Genomic DNA, 19,114 nt, shown 5'->3' with positions numbered 1-19,114 from the left:
TTGACCTTAATAGGGTTATGAGTGAAACTTGGAAGTTTCAGAGCTATCTACAAAAAAATATTTTGTTTGAGAATATAAAAATATACCTTTTTAACTGACTCTCCACATTTCAGTTGGACATTATCATGTCTGTTGTCATTAAGACTAGATATAATCATGTCTAAAATAATAGTAAAATAAAAAAAAAAAAAGTGAAAGGAAAGGAGCATTCAAAACAACAAATCAGAAAGATTTTATCTGCTATGGTTGGATGTGGCTCAATTTCTGCTTTTTGCCTTTCCCTCCTTAAAACAATACTATCTTTTTAGGCAAAAGTCCCATCACTTCAGTTATAGGGTTTTTTTCCCCAGCTATTGGTAGTAGATTAATTTGCTGGAGAAATCTTTATCACCACTTCTTTAAGTTCTTCTGCTTTCTACCTGAGTGCATATGCTCAGGAGCTGAACAGAAGCCACATAATAATACTTAATATATTGAACTCCTGATGAATTGGTAGAACAGAATGATTTGCCACAATGCCTCAGTGCTGTACTGGGTTAGTATCAGTCATTTTTAGAAATAAGGCTTTCAGTTGTAGCTATTGATATGTTTATTCATTTGTCTCTACGTATCTGTGATCTGTGATTGGCCAAATTGTATCTCCTTAGCTACTGGAGGAATTGGAAACACCTCTAATTTAAAATTGTGTTTGTGACAGTCATATGCCACTTCTTTATATAAACTAATGAAGCTCAAGCAACTCCTGTCTCTCAGCAGAACACAAATGATCTAACCACACATATTCCCATATTATCAATTTTAAGCTTTTTTGAGTCCCAGAATTCTTTATTATGAAGGACTGAAAAGGAATAAAAGTTATGATCCAACAAATCCTGAGTAGAAAGGCTAATAATAAACTAATAATAATCATTAAGAAGTAATAAGAGTCATTCTTGCAGCTGCAAAATGGGAGAAGATTATTTGCTTTTCTGGAGCTTTACTTTTTCAGTTTTACAGAATTGTCTTGTTTGTTTCCTCCAGTTCATGTAGGCAGCCCAACATACATAATGTTGTTACAGTCCAGAGTACTCATGTCACTTCTCAGTTCCCTGGAAATAGAATCTTTTGTCCATCTGGCCAGATTCTTTGTCAAGACAGAAACTTTGTCTTAAATTTTGCGTTTCTTCATCAGAAATCAAGTCAGAAATGAGTCAACGAAGTACAGCAAGCTTCTATTGCTGACTGCTCAGCATTTCTTGAATTTCTGTATTATTAGCTGACCCATCTCTAGTGGGGGGAAGATTGTCAGAGACAAAAAGGGTCAAAGTTCCCCTGGTTTCACTCAATCCTGCGCAGTTGGGTCACGGCATGAACTTGGCCGTGTAGCAATCGCGTTTGTGGCTGGTTCTGCTGACAGCAGTTAACTATTGCAGGAGGTACTAGAGCTGGGGCAGATGGACCAAGGAGTTGAGAAGTGTTTTGCACTACCATTTGCATATTAGCTTCCAAAATTGCTCCTCCTCTCATACATCCCAAAGCACAGCAGTGTTAATAGGGAAATATGAAACTGCCCAGCCAGAGACAGGGCTGATATTTAGGGAGGGATCACTAGTGATCAAACAGCAAAAACAGAGGGCTTGCTGGTGTGAGGGCATTAGTTTATTAAATGAAGACATGAAAAAGAGCTCCAGATTTTATTCCACTTTAACCCACCCATTGCACTTTCAAAGCATGCAACAGAGAATTATACACACCTCTTTTGTGGGAGAAATATTGTTAACAATAATGGCTAAATGCCATCGAAAATAATGGTCTTCTTATCTTCCTTCCCCCTCCTTCTTTTGTCCTGCTGCTTCCCATGTTCTAATGCTGATTCCCTCTACACAGACCCCTGAGCCAAATGTCTAACTGGTAGAAAGGTAACACAGAAAGCAAAAACATTTTTCCTCCTGTACTGCAGGCAGAAACAGCTTCTTGAGGCATTGGAGCTGGTGCAAAGGAAGAGGAAGAGGGTGTCACGTAGATCAGGATCAGTTGCCCCTTTGGCTGAAGATCTGCCAGATTAGAGCAGTTGTACCCTTGAAGCATTCCCCAAGTGTCCACAGTGACATTAGCTCAGTGAATGGTGGCTGCAGTCTCACTGTGACCTGGCAGAGTGCAGTGGCAGAGCTGGCACAGCATCTGCACTACTCCAGCCCCGGCAAAGGGCGACAGGGTGAAGGGGGACGGATGGAGGGGAAGAATTTTATAAAGTAAATAACACCAATTTAAGATCTGTTAAAAAGATCTGTTGTTACAAGGTTGAAACTTCTCTATTATCTGCTCCTGAGTACTGTCTGCCAAGAGATTAGTTTGTCGTCTTGACCATGTATCTGCTGGAAATTTAACCATTTGCCCACTGCAATCACACAGTGGGAGGTCAAATCCTGGCATCTGTCCCCATGTCAGGACCCTGCTGAGTACAGATCACAGGCAGACTGAGCTGCACTTTTTATACCGTCCTGTTTCTCCCAGATGCTTGGAGCAATTCTCTGTGAAAACTGGGAAGGTGATTTCTGATCCACATAAGCTTTTCCCTCTCCATGCAGGAGGTGTTGTGCCCCATGCTGGCCCACAGCTGGGATAGTCTTTGACCCTGTGAGGTTTGAGTGCAAGGCCACACTTACTGCAGCAAGGCTTCCTTCTCCTCTCACACAAATGCACATAAATTATAGCAGACATTTAGGCAGCAAGCCCAGTGCTTTACACCACCAGCAAGGTCTTTGCAATTCCACCATACAAAGGCTTTTCACAGACAGAACCCTGACTGTGTTACGAGTTCTTCAAGATGAGATATTTGTTTCTAAGTGCAGGAGCTGATAACTGACAATATCTATTTTGTTCACCTGGTGATTGATTAGTGAACTTCAGAGGCACACACTTAAACTAGAAAAATAATGTAGCAACTTTTGATTTAAAATGTCTTTTCTTGTTCTCTAGAGAAATTAGAGCCTTTAAATTTCTGGACTTTATGAGTTGTACAAATTAGGTAATTCATCTTCAATCACTCCAAAAAAGAAAAGCATCTTTAATGTTGGAGACACACAATCTAGATTTTTCCTCTTATTGAAAAACACTTCTATGAATATTTACCACCAAGGGGAAAAATTACATTATTCCAAGGCTTTGGGAAAATCCTATAGAAGAGGCCTATAATACAGACCAGGCAAAGTAGGCATTTCCCTGACTATACATGTAACATACTTTAAAACTCTCCTTCTCACTTTACAGTCCTGAAGCCTGAATTGCCATTTGCCATATAGCTGAGCATATCACTTAGAGCTCTTGATTCCTCTAGAGGGGTTCTTGGTGTACTGTTTCATCCTTTCTTCCTTAGATCTGGGAAAAATTCCTAATAAAATGTTATCAGAATTAGAGAGATTTCTCAGAAAGCCTCGGTTTTGGTGACAAAAATTTTCTGTCAAAGAAACAGTCATTCAAGAGTACTGTGTGTTTTCTCTGGATGCAAAATTATCTAGAGTCTGAAAAATGCTCAGACATAACTCTCATTTTCTTCCTTGGGCTATTTGTAATGTATGAAAAGTAGATTATGGATTCTGTATGGAGTCAGTCATCAAAGATTTTCCCTTTATAAATAATCAGTGGTTTTGGCAAGTGTTTGAGAACTAAGGGAAGGCCCCACCACAGCAATAGGAAAGCTTTACTGCCAGCTACATCAGCAATTGGATCAGCTTTGTGGTAATTTGTTTTGGGGGGACTCATTTTGCTCTCACTGAGCTGGAATGTCAAGCTGCCTCTAAGGGTTGGCCAACTGGGCTGTACTTCTCACTCTAATGCTAAAATGGTGGTTTTTTTCTGTTTGCTTTGAAATTTCAACAATCATCTAGAAAGTAAATACAACTTCTCACTTGTTTTTTGGGGGGATAATTTAAACTTTGATTTTTGTTCTTTCAGGAAGCTGTCATTGTCAATGGTACCGCAGCTTTTCAAAATTGGCTTGTGCCAGGAAGTTCAGTTTACAGGGAATTTTGGATTTTCCATGTGTTAAATCCTACAGAGGTTATAGAAGAGGGGGCTCAACCAAAATTTGAACAAAGAGGACCTTACACATACAGGTAAGAAAAGACCCTTTGATATGTGGCATCATACCTGCTGATATAAAATTTATTTTTGAAATTCCAGCATCATACCTTAGTTAGACACGACAAAAATGTCTAAATTGTGGCTACACACAGCAGTCTCAAACATTTCTGGATTGTGTCTAACATAAGGCAAACACAAATAGAAATAGGCAATTGGTGAAGCTGTTTGTACTTGCAAAAAGCAATAATTTATTAACTACAATACCACAGAGGCAGTTGCATTCCTTCCTGTTTAGTTTTCACTAGCTTTGTAACAGGAGAGAATGTGCCAGATGCCCTAAAACCAAGAGATTACCTTATCATCCATGCATCACTAATACTTTTTTTAATAATGTGGAGGTTTTTGTTTTTTCTCCTTGATATTTTTCTCAGTAGCTTTTCTTTTTTTCAAATTTTGCTTGGAAAAGCATTCCTTTTTCTTCCTGTACTAGCTAGGACATAGATGCAGAAGTCTTTCTACATTCAAGGAAGGTTTTATTATTTGTTTAACGTTAAATGGGATGTTGATGCTTCCATATATTTGCTATCACTGGCACCCTTGTTAGCAAATTTTTTTCTCAAAAAAATTAGGATATTTCTTTCTCAAAAACTTTAAGGATGTCAGCAAGAGGGCTGGACTGGAAGACTGGAGCTAAAGCTAGACCTGCAGCAGAAATTTGTACCTTAGATATTTGCTGGCAGGGCATGACTGGCAGAACCTCAGTGGGACTGAAAGATTGCTTATATATATTAAATATTATCAAAGTTACATTATGGGTTTGACCTCTTTTGTTGCAACACATTAAAAAATCTAAGATTTTATGTCTGTGTCACATCCTTCTAATTGCATGCAACCATGAGATAGCTTATGAAAAAAATGTGACAAATCATAATTCATTTAAAAATATATGAAATTATATAAAGTCCATTAATGACATAAAAAAAAAAATTTGCTTTCGTTTTAGTATCAAGAAAGACTATTCCATTTGTCAATAAGGAAATATTTCCAGAAGAACAATGTTTTGCAGAAAATTAAATTTTTACATTTAATCACATGAAATGTTTATAAACCTTTTAACGGTTATAAAATATTCAACATTCATTTTACTAAAATGTTCATCAACTTTTCAAAAACCTTCAGTCAGGCATGGTTGTTTTCTCAAAAAGCCAAAGATTAAAAATATTCTGTTTGTGTTTTGCATTTCCAGGGTGCGATATTTAGCCAAAGAAAATGTCACAGAAGGTGAGAATGGCACAATATCCTACATGTTGCCTAATGCTGCTTATTTTGAACCTGGTATGTCTATGGGGACAGAAGATGACATGATGACCGTCCTCAACCTCGCTGTGGCGGTAAGTAAAGCAAAGCCAAAGTGTCCAGGTACGAATGTTGAGCTACTGGGTGGAACAGGGGAGAAGTTCATAGAATCATAGAATGGTTTGGGTTGCAAGGGACCTTAAAGATCATCTAGTTCCAGCCCTCCTGTCATGGGCAGGGACACCTTTCAATGCAGTGTGTCCAAAGCTCTAAAAACATCCCCTTTGTCAGTTTTAGCACGGGAGTAAATCCAGAGTTTCTGGGTGGGTTCCCTTTGTGTGGGGGGTACAGCATGAACAGTACAGGGTGGATTTGCCATGCTCTTTCCATGGTACCCTTAGGGGAGGCTGCACTGATTCCCACAGCCAGTGTCTGCATGGCCTCACCCCACAGAGCCTGGCCCAGGCTGCAGTCCTGGAGCTCTCCTGCCCTGCTGAGCATCAGTTATTCAAAGAGGAGCACAGGATCTTCGCCTAGAGTAGTGCTAGAGCCTTTCTAGTCCAGATGTTTTTGTTTTATCACAGGCTGAGATTGTTTGCCTTTGACTGATGTTTACAGTTTCCATATTTCCATTCAGCCCTGGTTGTGTTGCACCAACTTTCTGGTGTCTGCATGAGTGCTCAGGATTGCTGTGGGAAGGTGTCTGCAAGGGGCAGAGTATGATGAAGGTGGTTGGTGCAAATACAGGATAGAGCCATACCAGCAGTCACAGAATCACAGAAGAGCCCATGTTGGAAGGCACTTCAGACCATCTGATCCAAGCTTTTGTGAAATCATTATTTGGAGCTATTCAGAAGCCCATCTGGCCATGTCCTGGGCAGCTGGCTCTCACTGGTCCTGCCTGAGCAGGGGATGGACCAGATGGTCTCCAGGGGTCCTGCCAACTTCAGCTTCTCTGTCATTCTGTGATTATATCCAGTGAACTCATGGAATCAGTCCACAAAAATTGACTGCTTTTGTGTAACTTATGGCCAGTAATTGTTTTGTTAAGTGTCAGTTTTATGTAGAAACTTACCTTCAAGGGAGGTGCAAATGTGGGAACTGGCTTTGGCAGACGTTTCTTGGAGTCAGTCTCTGGATCTTTAATTCAAAGCACATGCAGAATTTTATACTAAACATTGATTTTATTGCTGTTGTAGGCTGTACCTGCTTTGTACCCGGGTGCACTTCAAGCACTTATAAACATTTGGGTCAAAGGTTCCAAGTCAGCCATTCTTCAGAACAGAACAGTCAAAGAAATACTGTGGGGATACAGAGATCCCTTCTTGGGCAGTATCCCCTTTGGCTCTGTGAACCCAGTGGTGGGAGTCTTCTACCCGGTAAGTGAAACTGGTGAGGAGGCAATGCCTTCAGTTATCATTCTGTGAATAAAACTGAAGACAGCTACTCTGAGGAAGAAAGTACTATAAATTTATTCACTGTTTCTAACTGTTATTCCTTCTTGTTGCATCTGTTACAGTATAATGGGACAAGCGATGGACCTTACACTGTGTATACTGGGACAGAAGATATTGCACAAACAGCAATAATTCAAAGCTATAAAAATAAAAGGTATCACAGCATTGTAGAGTAAAAAAAAAAAATACAACATTTTCAAGGTATGGCTTTTAAAACTTGATTCACTAGGGGCTATAGATAAACAGAAAAAGCTTCAATGATTCAAAGGAAATGGGATCATGACCTGGTTTAGCAAAACCATCTCTTTCAGCTATCAACAGCTGGACTTAAGACAGTTATTGATTCTTTGACACAATTAATTCTGTTTTGCATTCTTAGGTAGATAGATTCCTTTTATCCTCTTCTAATGGATTCCATAATTTTTCTGGATAGGGGAACATCTCTATCTTTTGCCTTTACTAACAGATCAGGCTTATCCTGGAACACTTATATTTGGTAATACAGGTAATTGAAGTGGTTACATGGTAGAATTTACTACATGCAGCATGAATTTTATTTTATCTTACAGCACTCTTTCGTACTGGGAAGGTCACTGTGATATGGTTAATGGCACAGGTGAGCCTATTAAAGCTTTTTGAAACTTCAACACTTTTCTTGATATTTCAAAGGAATAATGAGATACAATATTTAAATTATCTCCCCTGGGCTTTGCCAGTTCTGTGTTTTGTACATTAAGTATCTATATATATGCAGACATACTACTACTGTGATATATGCATAAGTGTGTATCTATTAAAATAGGTGAATTTTTTTATTACTGTACATAATTTTATATACACATGAACACAGCCTCTACATCTAGAGTAAATGTGGAAGAGAAACAAAATTATCCAACAAGAGAACAAAGTTATCTTTTTTCTACTAATTATTTTCATAGTACAATATAATTAAGATTCTGTTTCTTTCCTATAGTAATTAAAAATTATCTTGGCATTTTAATAATTCACATTCATTTACACTGCTGAAAATTTAATTAATTGCACCAAAATGGACATTCTGATATATGAGAAGAGATTGAGGCAACAAAGGAGGAGGCTGTCAGATGAATGGCTTGTAGATCACCAGAAAATGAAAAGAGATGAAGAAGAAAAGTAGTTTAGACTGGCATGAATAGACTGTAGACAAATATTTTTGAATTTTCTTTTGGAATTCATAGGTAAACAGCTGGGTTGTTTAAGATACATTTGTTCAAGGTGATATTTTTCTTTTTGATTAGTGAAAGCATTGCTGTGAGGACACCACAATCTGTGGAGCTGAGGCTGGCAGGTGTCTTGGTGGAGGCTTTTGCCTCCAGACCTGCAGTAAATAAAGGCTTTGGTGTTGGGATTTCTGTTTGGCTTTTTTCCCCTCATTTTCCATTCTGCTTTACCTGGTATAGATAATTTTCCTTATAACCCAGATTGTACAACAAAGTATTTTGAAGTATTTAAAATACATCACAAGAATCTGATTTTCCAAAAGTCTATAAGCCACAAAGGATTAGTTCCTTTTTAAACTATGTAAGTAATTTTATATAAAACAATATTTTCTTACATTCTAGGACTTCTTTCTTGTGGGGACCTGCCATATTTTTTTTTTAGCCAGGGTCAGCTTTTTTGTTTATTCTTCTTCTGTAACTGATGGAATAAATATACACTGGTAACTAATTAAGTGAAAAATGAGCTTTTACTTGTGAACAAAGTTTGCTGCATAGTTTACAAGGTCATTCAGTGTGACACTGTATTTGGAGATGCAACAGGCTTAAAAATTCATGTGAATGTGAGAATTCTACCTTATCTTAAAGCTTTCACACCAAAGCTCAACATGTATAGTATAAAAAAATACATAATTAAAAATCTAAAACAGTATGCTTGTATGGGGCTTAACATGAATCCATATTTGCCAACATTAGAAGAATGCCAAGATTTAGAAACAGAATGTGTGTTTAGGATGATCTTGAACGTTTGAAAAAAAAAGTGCTTCTGTCAGCAGTGGGCAAGGGGCAATATTTGGCCTTCGTGCTCTTGCCAACTGGTTTCAAAGATACCACAGACGTTTGCAATTGTTTGGTTATGGTTGCTGCCTAAGAAACTAAACAGAAATTGTCACAAAAAATAACAAATGTACTGGTTAAAGGTTTGTTACAACACTTTAATTGGGAAAATGGCAGAGGCTCCTCTTATATGACTCTGGGTGCTTGCAATGCAGAAATACAAATCTGAGAGTCTTCACTCTTTCAGAGAAGTGGGGAGAAACAACACCAAAGTTTACTTGTCTGACCAACTGTGCATCCACCCTGGGGTGAGGTGCACTGTGCTCTGGAAGTGGCTTCTTCCTCTCCATTAGCTCTAGAAGGACTCAGCTTAGCTTGAGCACTCCTTTTTGGAAAAGGTTTAGCACTGATCATGAAATAAACAGTGTTGAAGTCTGAAGCTGTGTTTCTTGTAAGTGCTGAGTTGTAACTGCAGGTGACTCAAGCAACTCTAGGAAGATTTAATCTATAGTCTGCATAAGCCTTGAAGCAAGGGCAACAGGTTTTTGACTTCATGTTAAGCAGATTTTTTTTTTAATATCCTCTGTTTTAAATGGACTTGATCATATAGCTTCACATCTAGGGGCAGAAAAAAAGGCTGTTATATCTTGGCTTGTTTTCAAAAACTACATCTTATCTGTGAAGTGCCTGTTAATGTGCAATAGCTTACATAAACATTTTCCCCACAAATGACTCATACTGTTTACCTTTGTCACAGCTTTACAGGAGAGTAACAACTAAATATTGAGCTAGAAATTAAATCATGTCTTCTAAGTGGAATTGCTTTCATGTTCCTGTTTTGTTTTATTCATAGATGGAGCATCCTTCCCACCATTTGTTAAGAAGAATCAGGTGCTACGCTTCTTCTCCTCTGATATTTGCAGGTAGGCTTCTCCCTTCTCAGAGTGTGTTCACACCTGTCTGTGCCTCTGAATGCTCTTTGTTTTCAGAGGATGGCTGCACTGGCTGTGCTTGGGTCAGCCAGGCAGTGCAACATAAAATTTTAACCTAAAACACAAGTAAAGTTGTGAGTTGTGCTCATGATTCAGAGCCTGACTGTACCACTTTTATGTCAAGTAGGAAGCTAGGACTTTATTTCAGCCAGTTACAGATGTATATTCAGGAAAATGTGTCATTGTGAGCTGTTAGAGATCTGTAAAAGACACTGAGGGCCACAGATTCAAAGTCTTGAATTTTTTCTAAGATCATGACCCAGCCTTGTTTGGTCTAAGAGGGCAACAGGTACAGCAGGGTCCAGTTAGGTCCATCTTTGGCATGTCTGGAAAAAGTAATCTATGCAGAACAGTGTTTACTCTCATTCAATAGATACTAATTTTTTTTTTTTTCTCACGGGATATTTTTGCATTTTTTTATTTTTATGTATTTACAAACAAACAAGCCTGCTTAATACATCCCATGCTGATGACTTTTAAGCCTGCTGCTTCTGCTGGGCTATCCAGTGTCCCCAGGTTCTCCAGTGGGATCACTGAAAGAAATGTTAAAGATTTAAAGTGCATCACAGTGTATTTACTTTGGGAGGTTCAAACCCTTTATTTATTTTGCTGCCTGGAAACAGATGCTTCCTTTTTACTAGGCTTAAAGTAGGCCATTTGCTTTGCAGAGTGTTTGTTTTCAAAGATCAATGTTTTTATATGAGGGTAGAAGGGGGTGTTTTGTGAAGCAATTTTATTCACAATCTGGAAAACATTTCTCAATTCACAGAAAAGGGAACTCTATGCAGGGGAGAAATGATAAAATTCTTTGGATTGATTGCACACACAATTTGAGAGATCCCTCTGGCCATTTGATTCTCAAAATTAATGAACAGTAAAGGACAACAACTATTGCCCAAAGGTCCTGCAGAAGCAGGGTCAGGAAAAAATGTTCTGTCCATGTTGCAAAACCCTTCTTTTATTTGGCTGCAATACAAAGTGTTTGTGTCCTGGTTACATTACTGTGTAGCAACCATATCTCTATCAGCTGATAATGAATTAGTAAAAAGAAGCTTAAGTAATGTTCTGATTCATATACAATGGAATAAGCTTATATGCAGGGTGTTGTCTGCATCATAAAACTTAGATTATCATCAGGTCAGCAAAAAACGATATCAGAGATGCTTTATATGGATAAGCATTCCTGCTAAGTCCAGAAACTTTCAAAAACCTCATAATGACTGCAGATGTGGCTGTGTGTAGGGAAAAGAGACCTCAATTAATTTGTTAGTTTTGTCTATATTGTTTATTATTAGCATTTGAACATTTTTCTGTTGTTTGGTGTATTGGCATGCTCACCTCTGAGCTTGTACATCTTTTTGTGAAGGTGTGGAATATTGTCCACTACAGAGGAGCCCCCCTGAAATTCACTGGACAGTGTGGCAGGAGCCTGGGGTCCCTGGGGGGGTTGTTTCTTTTAGGAGAGAGGTAGCTGGGGGATCCTCCAGGAGCATTGCCACAGGTTTAGACTTTTAATCCAAATGGCTGAAACCCATTTCTCCTCTCTGTGTTCAGATCAATCTACGGAGTCTTCCACAGCCAGCAGGTTGTGAAGGGAATCACGCTGTACCGTTTCGTGGTTCCTCGGGAAGCGTTTGCATCGCCAACTGAAGTGGGAGACAACTACTGCTTCTGTACAGACAAAGTAATATCAGAGAACTGCACGTTAGCTGGAGTCCTGGACATCAGTGCCTGCAAAGCAAGTATGCTGGGGACACTGCTGCCACACGAGTGTGTAACTGGGGACAAGGCACTTGTCCTGGAGCTGAGCTGTTACTCTGATATCCAGGATCTTTGTCTGTGAATCCTTCCACAGGTTGATGTGAGACCCTCACATTTCTGCAGCCTCATTGCCCAAAATGAGGACTATGATATTTCTGTATTTTGCATAGTGCTATGCAAAGTCTGGATTGTGCACTGAAAGTGCAGGAATGTGTGTAGGGAAAGGAAAGGAGGGACACTGTAAAAGCCAGAGACAGTTCTGCACCTTGTGTCTGTGCAGCTCACACAGACAGGGGGGTGGGTGTGTATGCAGAGGCAATACTGGCTTAGTATTAGTAGGTAAAATAAATACAGACTGAGTCTGCATTTGGTACAGACTGAAGTGCAAGAAGTCACTTCAGGCCAAAACAAGATCATGAGTGTGGGGGGAGACAGTGACAGTCATGTCCAGCATGAAACTGGGAGCACTGCCAGCTCCACAGTGTAGACACAAGACAAATAGGATTTGTAACTGCTGTATATTTCACTATGCAAATTTTCCCCATGACAAAAAAAAAAAAAAATCCCAAAAATGTTCAAATTTTAATTTTTTTTTTGTTTGGGTTGTTTTTGGGTTTTTTTGTGTTTTGGTTTTTTTGTGTTTTTTTTTTTTTTTTTGTTTGTTTGTTTGTTTGGGGGTTTTTTTGTGGGTCTTTTGTTTTTGTTTTTGTTTTGTTATTGTTTTTTTTTATGATGGTGGGGTTAGACTCTTACCATTTTTATCAGGATTGTACATCTACATAGCAAAACTATGTTTGGAAAATAACCTGTGAAGATAAGTGCCAAAGCATGGCTGAATGATTCAAGAGAGTTTGTGTTTTTATTTCAATAGAAAGACCGGTATATATCTCTCTTCCTCATTTTCTTCATGCAAGTGAATCTATATTGCACAACGTGGAAGGCCTGAGTCCAAATGAAAAAGAGCATGAGACATATCTAGACATAGAGCCTGTAAGTCCAAGTATTTAATACTTGTACCTTGGGAAACTTGCAATGTTTAAATTTAATAGTAGTAGAGCTGGCCTTTTACCAGAGGGACAAGCAGAAGATGCAATATATTCATACTTGTTTTTCTAAGGTCTGCTCTCCAAGTGGTCTGGTTTGAGCAGGGGAAATTTAGAGCAGAACTTTATCTCATTCTGACCTTCAAAGTTAGGAAAATCTGTTTTGATTTTTACTTACTGGGAATGTGGGACTGAATCTGTAAACCATGATCTTCAGGTACTTTGAGAAAATTATATTACATGAAACTTCCGTTTCCTACACTTAATTTAAAAAAAAAATCTATAACTAGCCATTTTTGGATAATTACTATCTCCATTGAAACTAAATAAACATAGATGAGTTTATTTCTAATTGCTAGAACTCTGAATAGTCTGATTTAAAAAGACCTAATTTAAGTCTTTGTAACTTGAATTGTCCAGCAGATCTCCCAAACAGAATGATTTTGTTTTGTCTTCCTACAAATTCTGGTTTCTTACAAATTATCTCTATTTTTGTTTCAGTGATTCAGATCTTTAAGTGTACTTACCAAAGTTTTCTGAATTGTATGATGAATTCAAGGGTTTTAAATTTCTGTTTTACTCTTACTTTGAATTAAAGGTAAAATTGATAATTTCTCACTAAAATTAGGCAGTTGAGCTATGTAACTTCAGAGACATGAAGTTAAGTCTTTGTTTCACCTTATTTGGAATAGAGATATCAAACAGATTTTCCTAAACATTACACAAAATTTTCAAGAATCACATTTTTTTTTTTTGTGAAAGACAGAGTAGAAGGAAGATATGAAGAAAAGATTTGACCTTTGTATGGGTCTGTTTGTCCTGATATAAAAGGTTTGATTTCAGCTCTATGCAAGTTAAATATCCTTCATTTTGAAAAAGAAAATGTAGCTGTTTTTTGGTGGAAAAAACCCTCTGAAGCATATTTTTATATGAAATATGCCATGATTGATTTAGTGTTTTTTAACTTTGTCTTCAGGTTTAAATATAAATTACAACAGTAACTATGGTAAAGCCACAAAATCAGAATTTCTATGAGACATGAGAAACCCTGAGAAACATTTCCATTTCATAAAAATTAGTCCTTCAAAACATAACAATAAAATAATCCCAAAGTGCTTTATGACACAGTCTATATTATAGACCTTGACACCTAATTAAGGAATTTAAATTAATGGGTTTTTTTATTTTTTCACTGGTTTTAGGTGACTGGTTTTACGCTACGATTTGCAAAAAGGCTGCAAGTAAACCTCCTTGTCCAGCCTTCAAAATTCCTTGAGTAAGTCCTTCTTTATTTTATTTTTAAAGAATTTTTAAGTGGGCTGATTGATCTATGAGAGCATCAGTAGAAATGTCTTGTAGATGAAGGAATGAAAATACTTCCCCAAAGCTTGTTCAGCATAAATCTTCCTGATCAGGACCCTGCCCAAATATTTTAACACACATTTGGTTTCCCTACAGAAGCTTACAAATGTTCTTAAAATAACTTGTTATAAAACTCAAATGGGGGTCATGAGGATGAACCACAAACTGTATTTTCTCTAATAAATCCAGTGAGAAAGAGAATTTATGTATTTCTTGTCACTATATGGTTTTATTAGAAGGGTCAGTGGGTCTCTAGCTGGTTTTTTTTTCCTCTTCATTGGCCCAAATGTATATGGATAAACATACTTTTGGAATCTTGTACATATGAACACCACACAGATCTTCAACCCTCTCTGTGTCTGATTAGACAGAAAATAATGGTTGCCCAATATGTAAAATGGCTGTTATTAATTGTAGTTTTGGTTTGGTTTGGTTTTTTTTGTTTCACTCCAAAAGTATGTTTAAAAAGTACATCTGGAAGCCAGAAATATAGTTAGAGAAGAAAAATGTTTAAGTAGAGATTGGACTTATGTATCAAAATCAAAGTAACATGCTGTACTTATTTTTTCATTTCAGTCCTTTAAAAAAAGTTAATAAAACCTATGTGTTCCCTCTTCTTTGGCTAAATGAGGTTAGTATATTTTATGTCTATTAACATTCTCTGTTTTCAAACAAACAAACAAACAAACAAAACTACCTCGCTCTTTCATTCTCAGTGCCCTGAAACTGGGTAATTAAACTCATGCTGTGATTCTCATACACCAAGAGTATCTCTGGCAAGTGAGTGTACCTTTCACTGATGTTTTTCTTGTGCTGTTTCAGTCTGCTGTCATTGGGGATGAGAAGGCAGAGATGTTCAGAACCAAAATCTCGGCTCGGCTGGAGCTGCTGAACGTGCTGCAGATGGCGTTGATGATCGGGGGCTCCGTGCTCTTCCTGGCCTTCATGGGCTCCTTCTTCATATGCAGGTCCAAGAAACTGAAATAAGTAAGTAAACACCTAGCAGCTAAGTCCTCAGCAGTGACTTCTCCTCAGGGTTTCAAGAGTTCAGAATCATTACCTGTTTCTCTGTTCTTATTTTTTCACATGCTAGAAAATTTAGTAGTTGTTCTGTAGGTAATCATCCAGATAATTGGACTAATATTTTCAAGTTCTCTTTCCATCCTAAATCTTTCAGAATGCTCTTAACTCAGGTGAGGGCATTGGGAACTACATCAGAAAAGGAACATTTTTGTTTGTTATGATTTCTTTAAAAATCAACATTTTGTCCAAGACTGCTGAACTGCTCAGAAGTGTCCTCTAGCACCTTTCTGAGACAGAGGCCACACAGCTGCAGGTTGCTGTGCTCTCCCAGGACATCCCCCAGTCAGATGCTCAGAGAACCCATTGTAAATGACATTTTCTATTGAGTGCTGGTTTCTCACCTCTTTCTCTCAGTGGTGCATCACTGTAATGTTGGTCCGAGCACCTCCTGGACATACCTAGCCCACAGAGGTGAATATACTCCCATCAGGGGCAGACTGACCAAGAGGTGGATTAATGAGCTGATATCTGGGGAAGCAAACACATTTCTGGAGTTATTTAAAAGTGCAGAGACATGAGCATTGTGGTGAGAAGTATGCTATACTAAAGAGGTATTCTTAAGCTGAAGATTTACCTCATCATAAGCTGAATTCTGATTTTATTTCACAACAGGTGAAAAGACTTCAGAGGCAGTCAGTGTTTAATTGAAATTTCAGCTAAGCAGCTTGTTAAAATTCAGAGACAAAAGGTATGATTCAAGGCACAGTCAGCCCACGTGCTATGGAATTCAACACAATTTTCCATTTTGAGAAGACCAGCTTACTAACCCAAATAAGCTGATGTTTTCGAAGGTCCACACTTCTGACATCTCTAAAGAGGCCACTGTGGAAACCACACTATCAAAAGACTTTATTTGAAACTTGTTGTACATTTTAAATTGCATTCAAGCAGACTGAAGTTGAGATACAGTTGGATTTTAGTCCACCTTCTGCCATTTATGCAACTTGCTACTCATTTTCTTCTGGATTTGCAAGAAAAATGAAAGCCGCTTGCTGATGTTCCATCTCTGAGCACAGGCTGGGAATGACAACAATTTGGAGCTCATGCTGTGCTCTAGATGCTCTTATTGCAATATTTCTCTCTGTTCCTTCAAGGAATGGAAGCTGCTGCCATAGAACTGCTCTCTGTCCTCTATTCAGGGATGTGAATTGCATTGAATGTGAAGTTTATTATGTAAAGTTACTAACTGTAATACACGACGTTTATAGAAGACTTACTAAAACATGTAGTTCATACATTTTATATTTGTATGTGGAGATGGCTCATAGATACATCACAGTCATCCATGTTGATGGAGCTCATCAACATTTGGCTCCACAGCTGTTTATTACTCTGAGCCACTCCCTAACTCCCACCCTGCCCCACTGCTCTTCCTGTTGCCTCCTGTGAGCTTTAATTTCTGGCTCTTGTTTGCACACCCTGCACTGCCCTAAGGCCTGCCTTGGAGAATGATCTACCACCTCACAGGCCAAGAGAAAATATTCCAAAATGCTTCAGAGTCAGGAAAGACCTGAGATAATGATTTTGGTCAAACATCAGAGGGTTCCACTTGCTATAGAAGCGCATAAATGAAAAGAGGTAGCCCCAATTACTTACTGATAAACCATCTGCCACAAGGAAATTTGTGCAACCATTTGTTTAATGAGGTGCATCAGCCTGTAGACAGGTAGCAAGCACTGACATCTTCATAAATAGTTGACTTTTTAATTTTATCTGAATGCTGTATTTTATTCTGAGAGTAAATGGGGCAAATACAGAGTGTTGCAGGGTCTCTTCTTTTTCCATGTATTCAATAAATTCAGAACAAGAGCCTAAGTTCATAATTTTCTAAGATTTCTTTTTGGATCTTTTATCCCCTTATTTAAGAGATGCAAAGAAAAAGGGAAATCAAACATGGCCAGCCTATCATATCCTGCTGTTTGTAAACAATGCTACAATGGACTTTAAACCAGAAAGGTTCATCATGCCAATAAAGGACAATGTCTTTGGCTGGGTATCTTTAGTAAGGTGTTCTTACCTTTGGAAATAAAGGGAAAATCCAACTGACTATAATGCTGGTGTTTTTATTCCATTGTTCCTCATGGACAAAGCTATCAGTAGAGCTGATGAGTCACAGAAATCCCAAGACATTACTCTTGAAGGTGAGGTGTGTGAGGAACACGGTGCACTCTTCTGGAGCTGCCAGCTACCAGGGCAGCTGGTGTGGCACTCAGGGGAAGGGTTTGCTCTCAGCCAGCTACCAGGGCAGCTGGTGTGGCACTCAGGGGAAGGGTTTGCTCTCAGCCTGTGTGTTTGGTTACTCATGGTGCTGGCTAGTCAATGAAAAACACCTTGCTCTCATACCCACATTATTGCTGGTGTCGTGTGATGCTCTGTTCCCATATTAGTCTGGGGACAATTTGACACAACTGAAGCCATCCCTAGAGTCCTATGGACTGGTCAAAAAAGTGTGAGGACAGCTAAAGCCATCAAGCCACATCTCCTTTAAGATGAGCACAGCTCTGCTCTGGTTCCAGATCTGACACCAATTTTTTATAATAAAATGTCTTTTGTGTCAGGGTCTAACATGAAAGGAACAACAGCAGTGCTCCTGTAGTTTTTGATATGCTAACATTTCAGCTTCATTTTATTTGACTTCAAGTACATTGTCAGTAGGTTAGTGCTTGCTTTTCTAGTGTTGTTTAGTACTATGTGGTGCTCCAGCAGCAGTGATCCAGCAAGTCAGGCCATGATTTTAAATGTCTCAGGGCCAAATTTTATATGGACACAACTACATGTGTGTCCATATGCATAATCTCATTATCTCAATGCAGGTTTGGGCTTTTTAACTACATCCAGCACTTAGACTGCACTTGAATTGTAATTTATAGTTACTTTATCCAAAGCATCAGTCACAGTTATTGTTAATTCATTATAAAATAAGCTAGTGTTAAGTATTTACAGTTGTTCAAACAGTGCAGGGTTTAATGAAAATATGAATAAAATAAAGCTCAAATATTTTTTTCTGATATCCTTATGTTTAATTGTAAATAAAGCCTTCTGTGTTAAATAATGAAGTTCTTGTGTCTTTTTCCTTGGAATTTTGGAGTATGTTTTCTTTTTCTAGATCTGATATTAGAAATTGATGAGTAATTGAGGCTGCAGCTAACCTTTTAAAATCATTTTACTCTGGCACACTGCAGCTTCCCAGAAGGGCATGTTGCTGCATGATACATTAGAAATATCAGTGGCATACAGCATTTATTGTCTCTGTTGGTCAGAACCCAGTGCTAATAACACAAACATTGTGCATTTGATCCCCATGTGGGCAATTCACTTCAGAGCTGGATTCGATGACCCTTGTGGGTCCCTTTCACCTCAGAATATTCTGATTCTGTGATTTATCTTCTGGATCACAACCAGGAGAAAACTTTGTGGAACAAGGTAAGCACCAGGATGTCTAAACTGAAGCAACTCTAAAACAAGCCAGGAAGCCAGGCTGGGAGAGAGGCTGGTTTCCCATCCCTGGATCTGGACGTGTTGGCAGGACGGGGTTAGCACCGTGCAGCACTTTCCTGGCTCTGCTGGCCCAGCAGGTTGGGTGGGAGGCAAGACTGGCTATGTCATGCCTCAGGTTCCCCACCCAGCCCAGGTCCTTATGTGTGAAAAGTGCTGGTGAAAGTCAGATCTGGCCAAAGATCTCACAGCCCACACGCTTACACCCCAGAGCGTGTGTGCCAGCTCTTGATCTCTAGCTGTAATTATGCACTCAAAGCATGTGTTAAAACCTGTTCTTCTCACCTAGCCTACTTAAGATACCTCTTAAGATAACATAAACAAGTTACTATACCCTGAAAAAGAAAGAAAGTTAATGCCTTCTATGTTCTTTTAGCTGCGAGAGTAGGGAAGGGCTTGTTTTATTCACGGGTGTACACACCAACATAATAATTTAAAAAAATAAATAACTAATAAAATATGCTTACAATTTTTTTTTCTCAGTAGCCATATAAAAACAGAAACCGGAAAGACAAATGGCTTGCACATAC

General features: G+C 38.5%; 1 protein-coding gene across 1 annotated transcript; it reads left to right on the top strand.

The window, feature by feature from the left end:
* Positions 1–3,462: 3,462 nt before the first annotated feature.
* CD36 (CD36 molecule) lies at positions 3,463–18,145 on the top strand. Its single transcript, XM_056516145.1, has 12 exons — positions 3,463–4,094; positions 5,309–5,453; positions 6,558–6,737; positions 6,878–6,969; positions 7,385–7,431; positions 9,702–9,771; positions 11,395–11,582; positions 12,473–12,591; positions 13,847–13,920; positions 14,583–14,637; positions 14,829–14,993; positions 15,702–18,145. Exons 2-11 carry the CDS (start codon positions 5,367–5,369, stop codon positions 14,991–14,993), a joined length of 1,077 nt encoding a protein of 358 aa, XP_056372120.1. The 5' UTR covers positions 3,463–4,094; positions 5,309–5,366; the 3' UTR covers positions 15,702–18,145.
* The last annotated feature ends 969 nt before the right edge of the window (positions 18,146–19,114 follow it).

This window comes from Oenanthe melanoleuca, unplaced genomic scaffold, assembly GCF_029582105.1.
Source record: "Oenanthe melanoleuca isolate GR-GAL-2019-014 unplaced genomic scaffold, OMel1.0 S301, whole genome shotgun sequence".
Classification (NCBI taxonomy): Eukaryota; Metazoa; Chordata; class Aves; order Passeriformes; family Muscicapidae; genus Oenanthe; species Oenanthe melanoleuca.
This window is presented reverse-complemented; position numbering and strand designations above follow the sequence as displayed.

What these genes read in the sequence shown, in the direction of transcription:
- CD36 (XM_056516145.1), top strand. Translation starts at nt 5,367, where the DNA reads ATGTTGCCTAATGCTGCTTATTTTGAACCTGGTATGTCTATGGGGACA. An exon ending in CAGCCTTCAAAATTCCTTGA is followed by an intron (nt 13,921 to 14,582) that starts GTAAGTCCTTCT and finishes TTTTCATTTCAG; the next exon opens with TCCTTTAAAAAAAGTTAATA. An exon ending in CTCTTCTTTGGCTAAATGAG is followed by an intron (nt 14,638 to 14,828) that starts GTTAGTATATTT and finishes GTGCTGTTTCAG; the next exon opens with TCTGCTGTCATTGGGGATGA.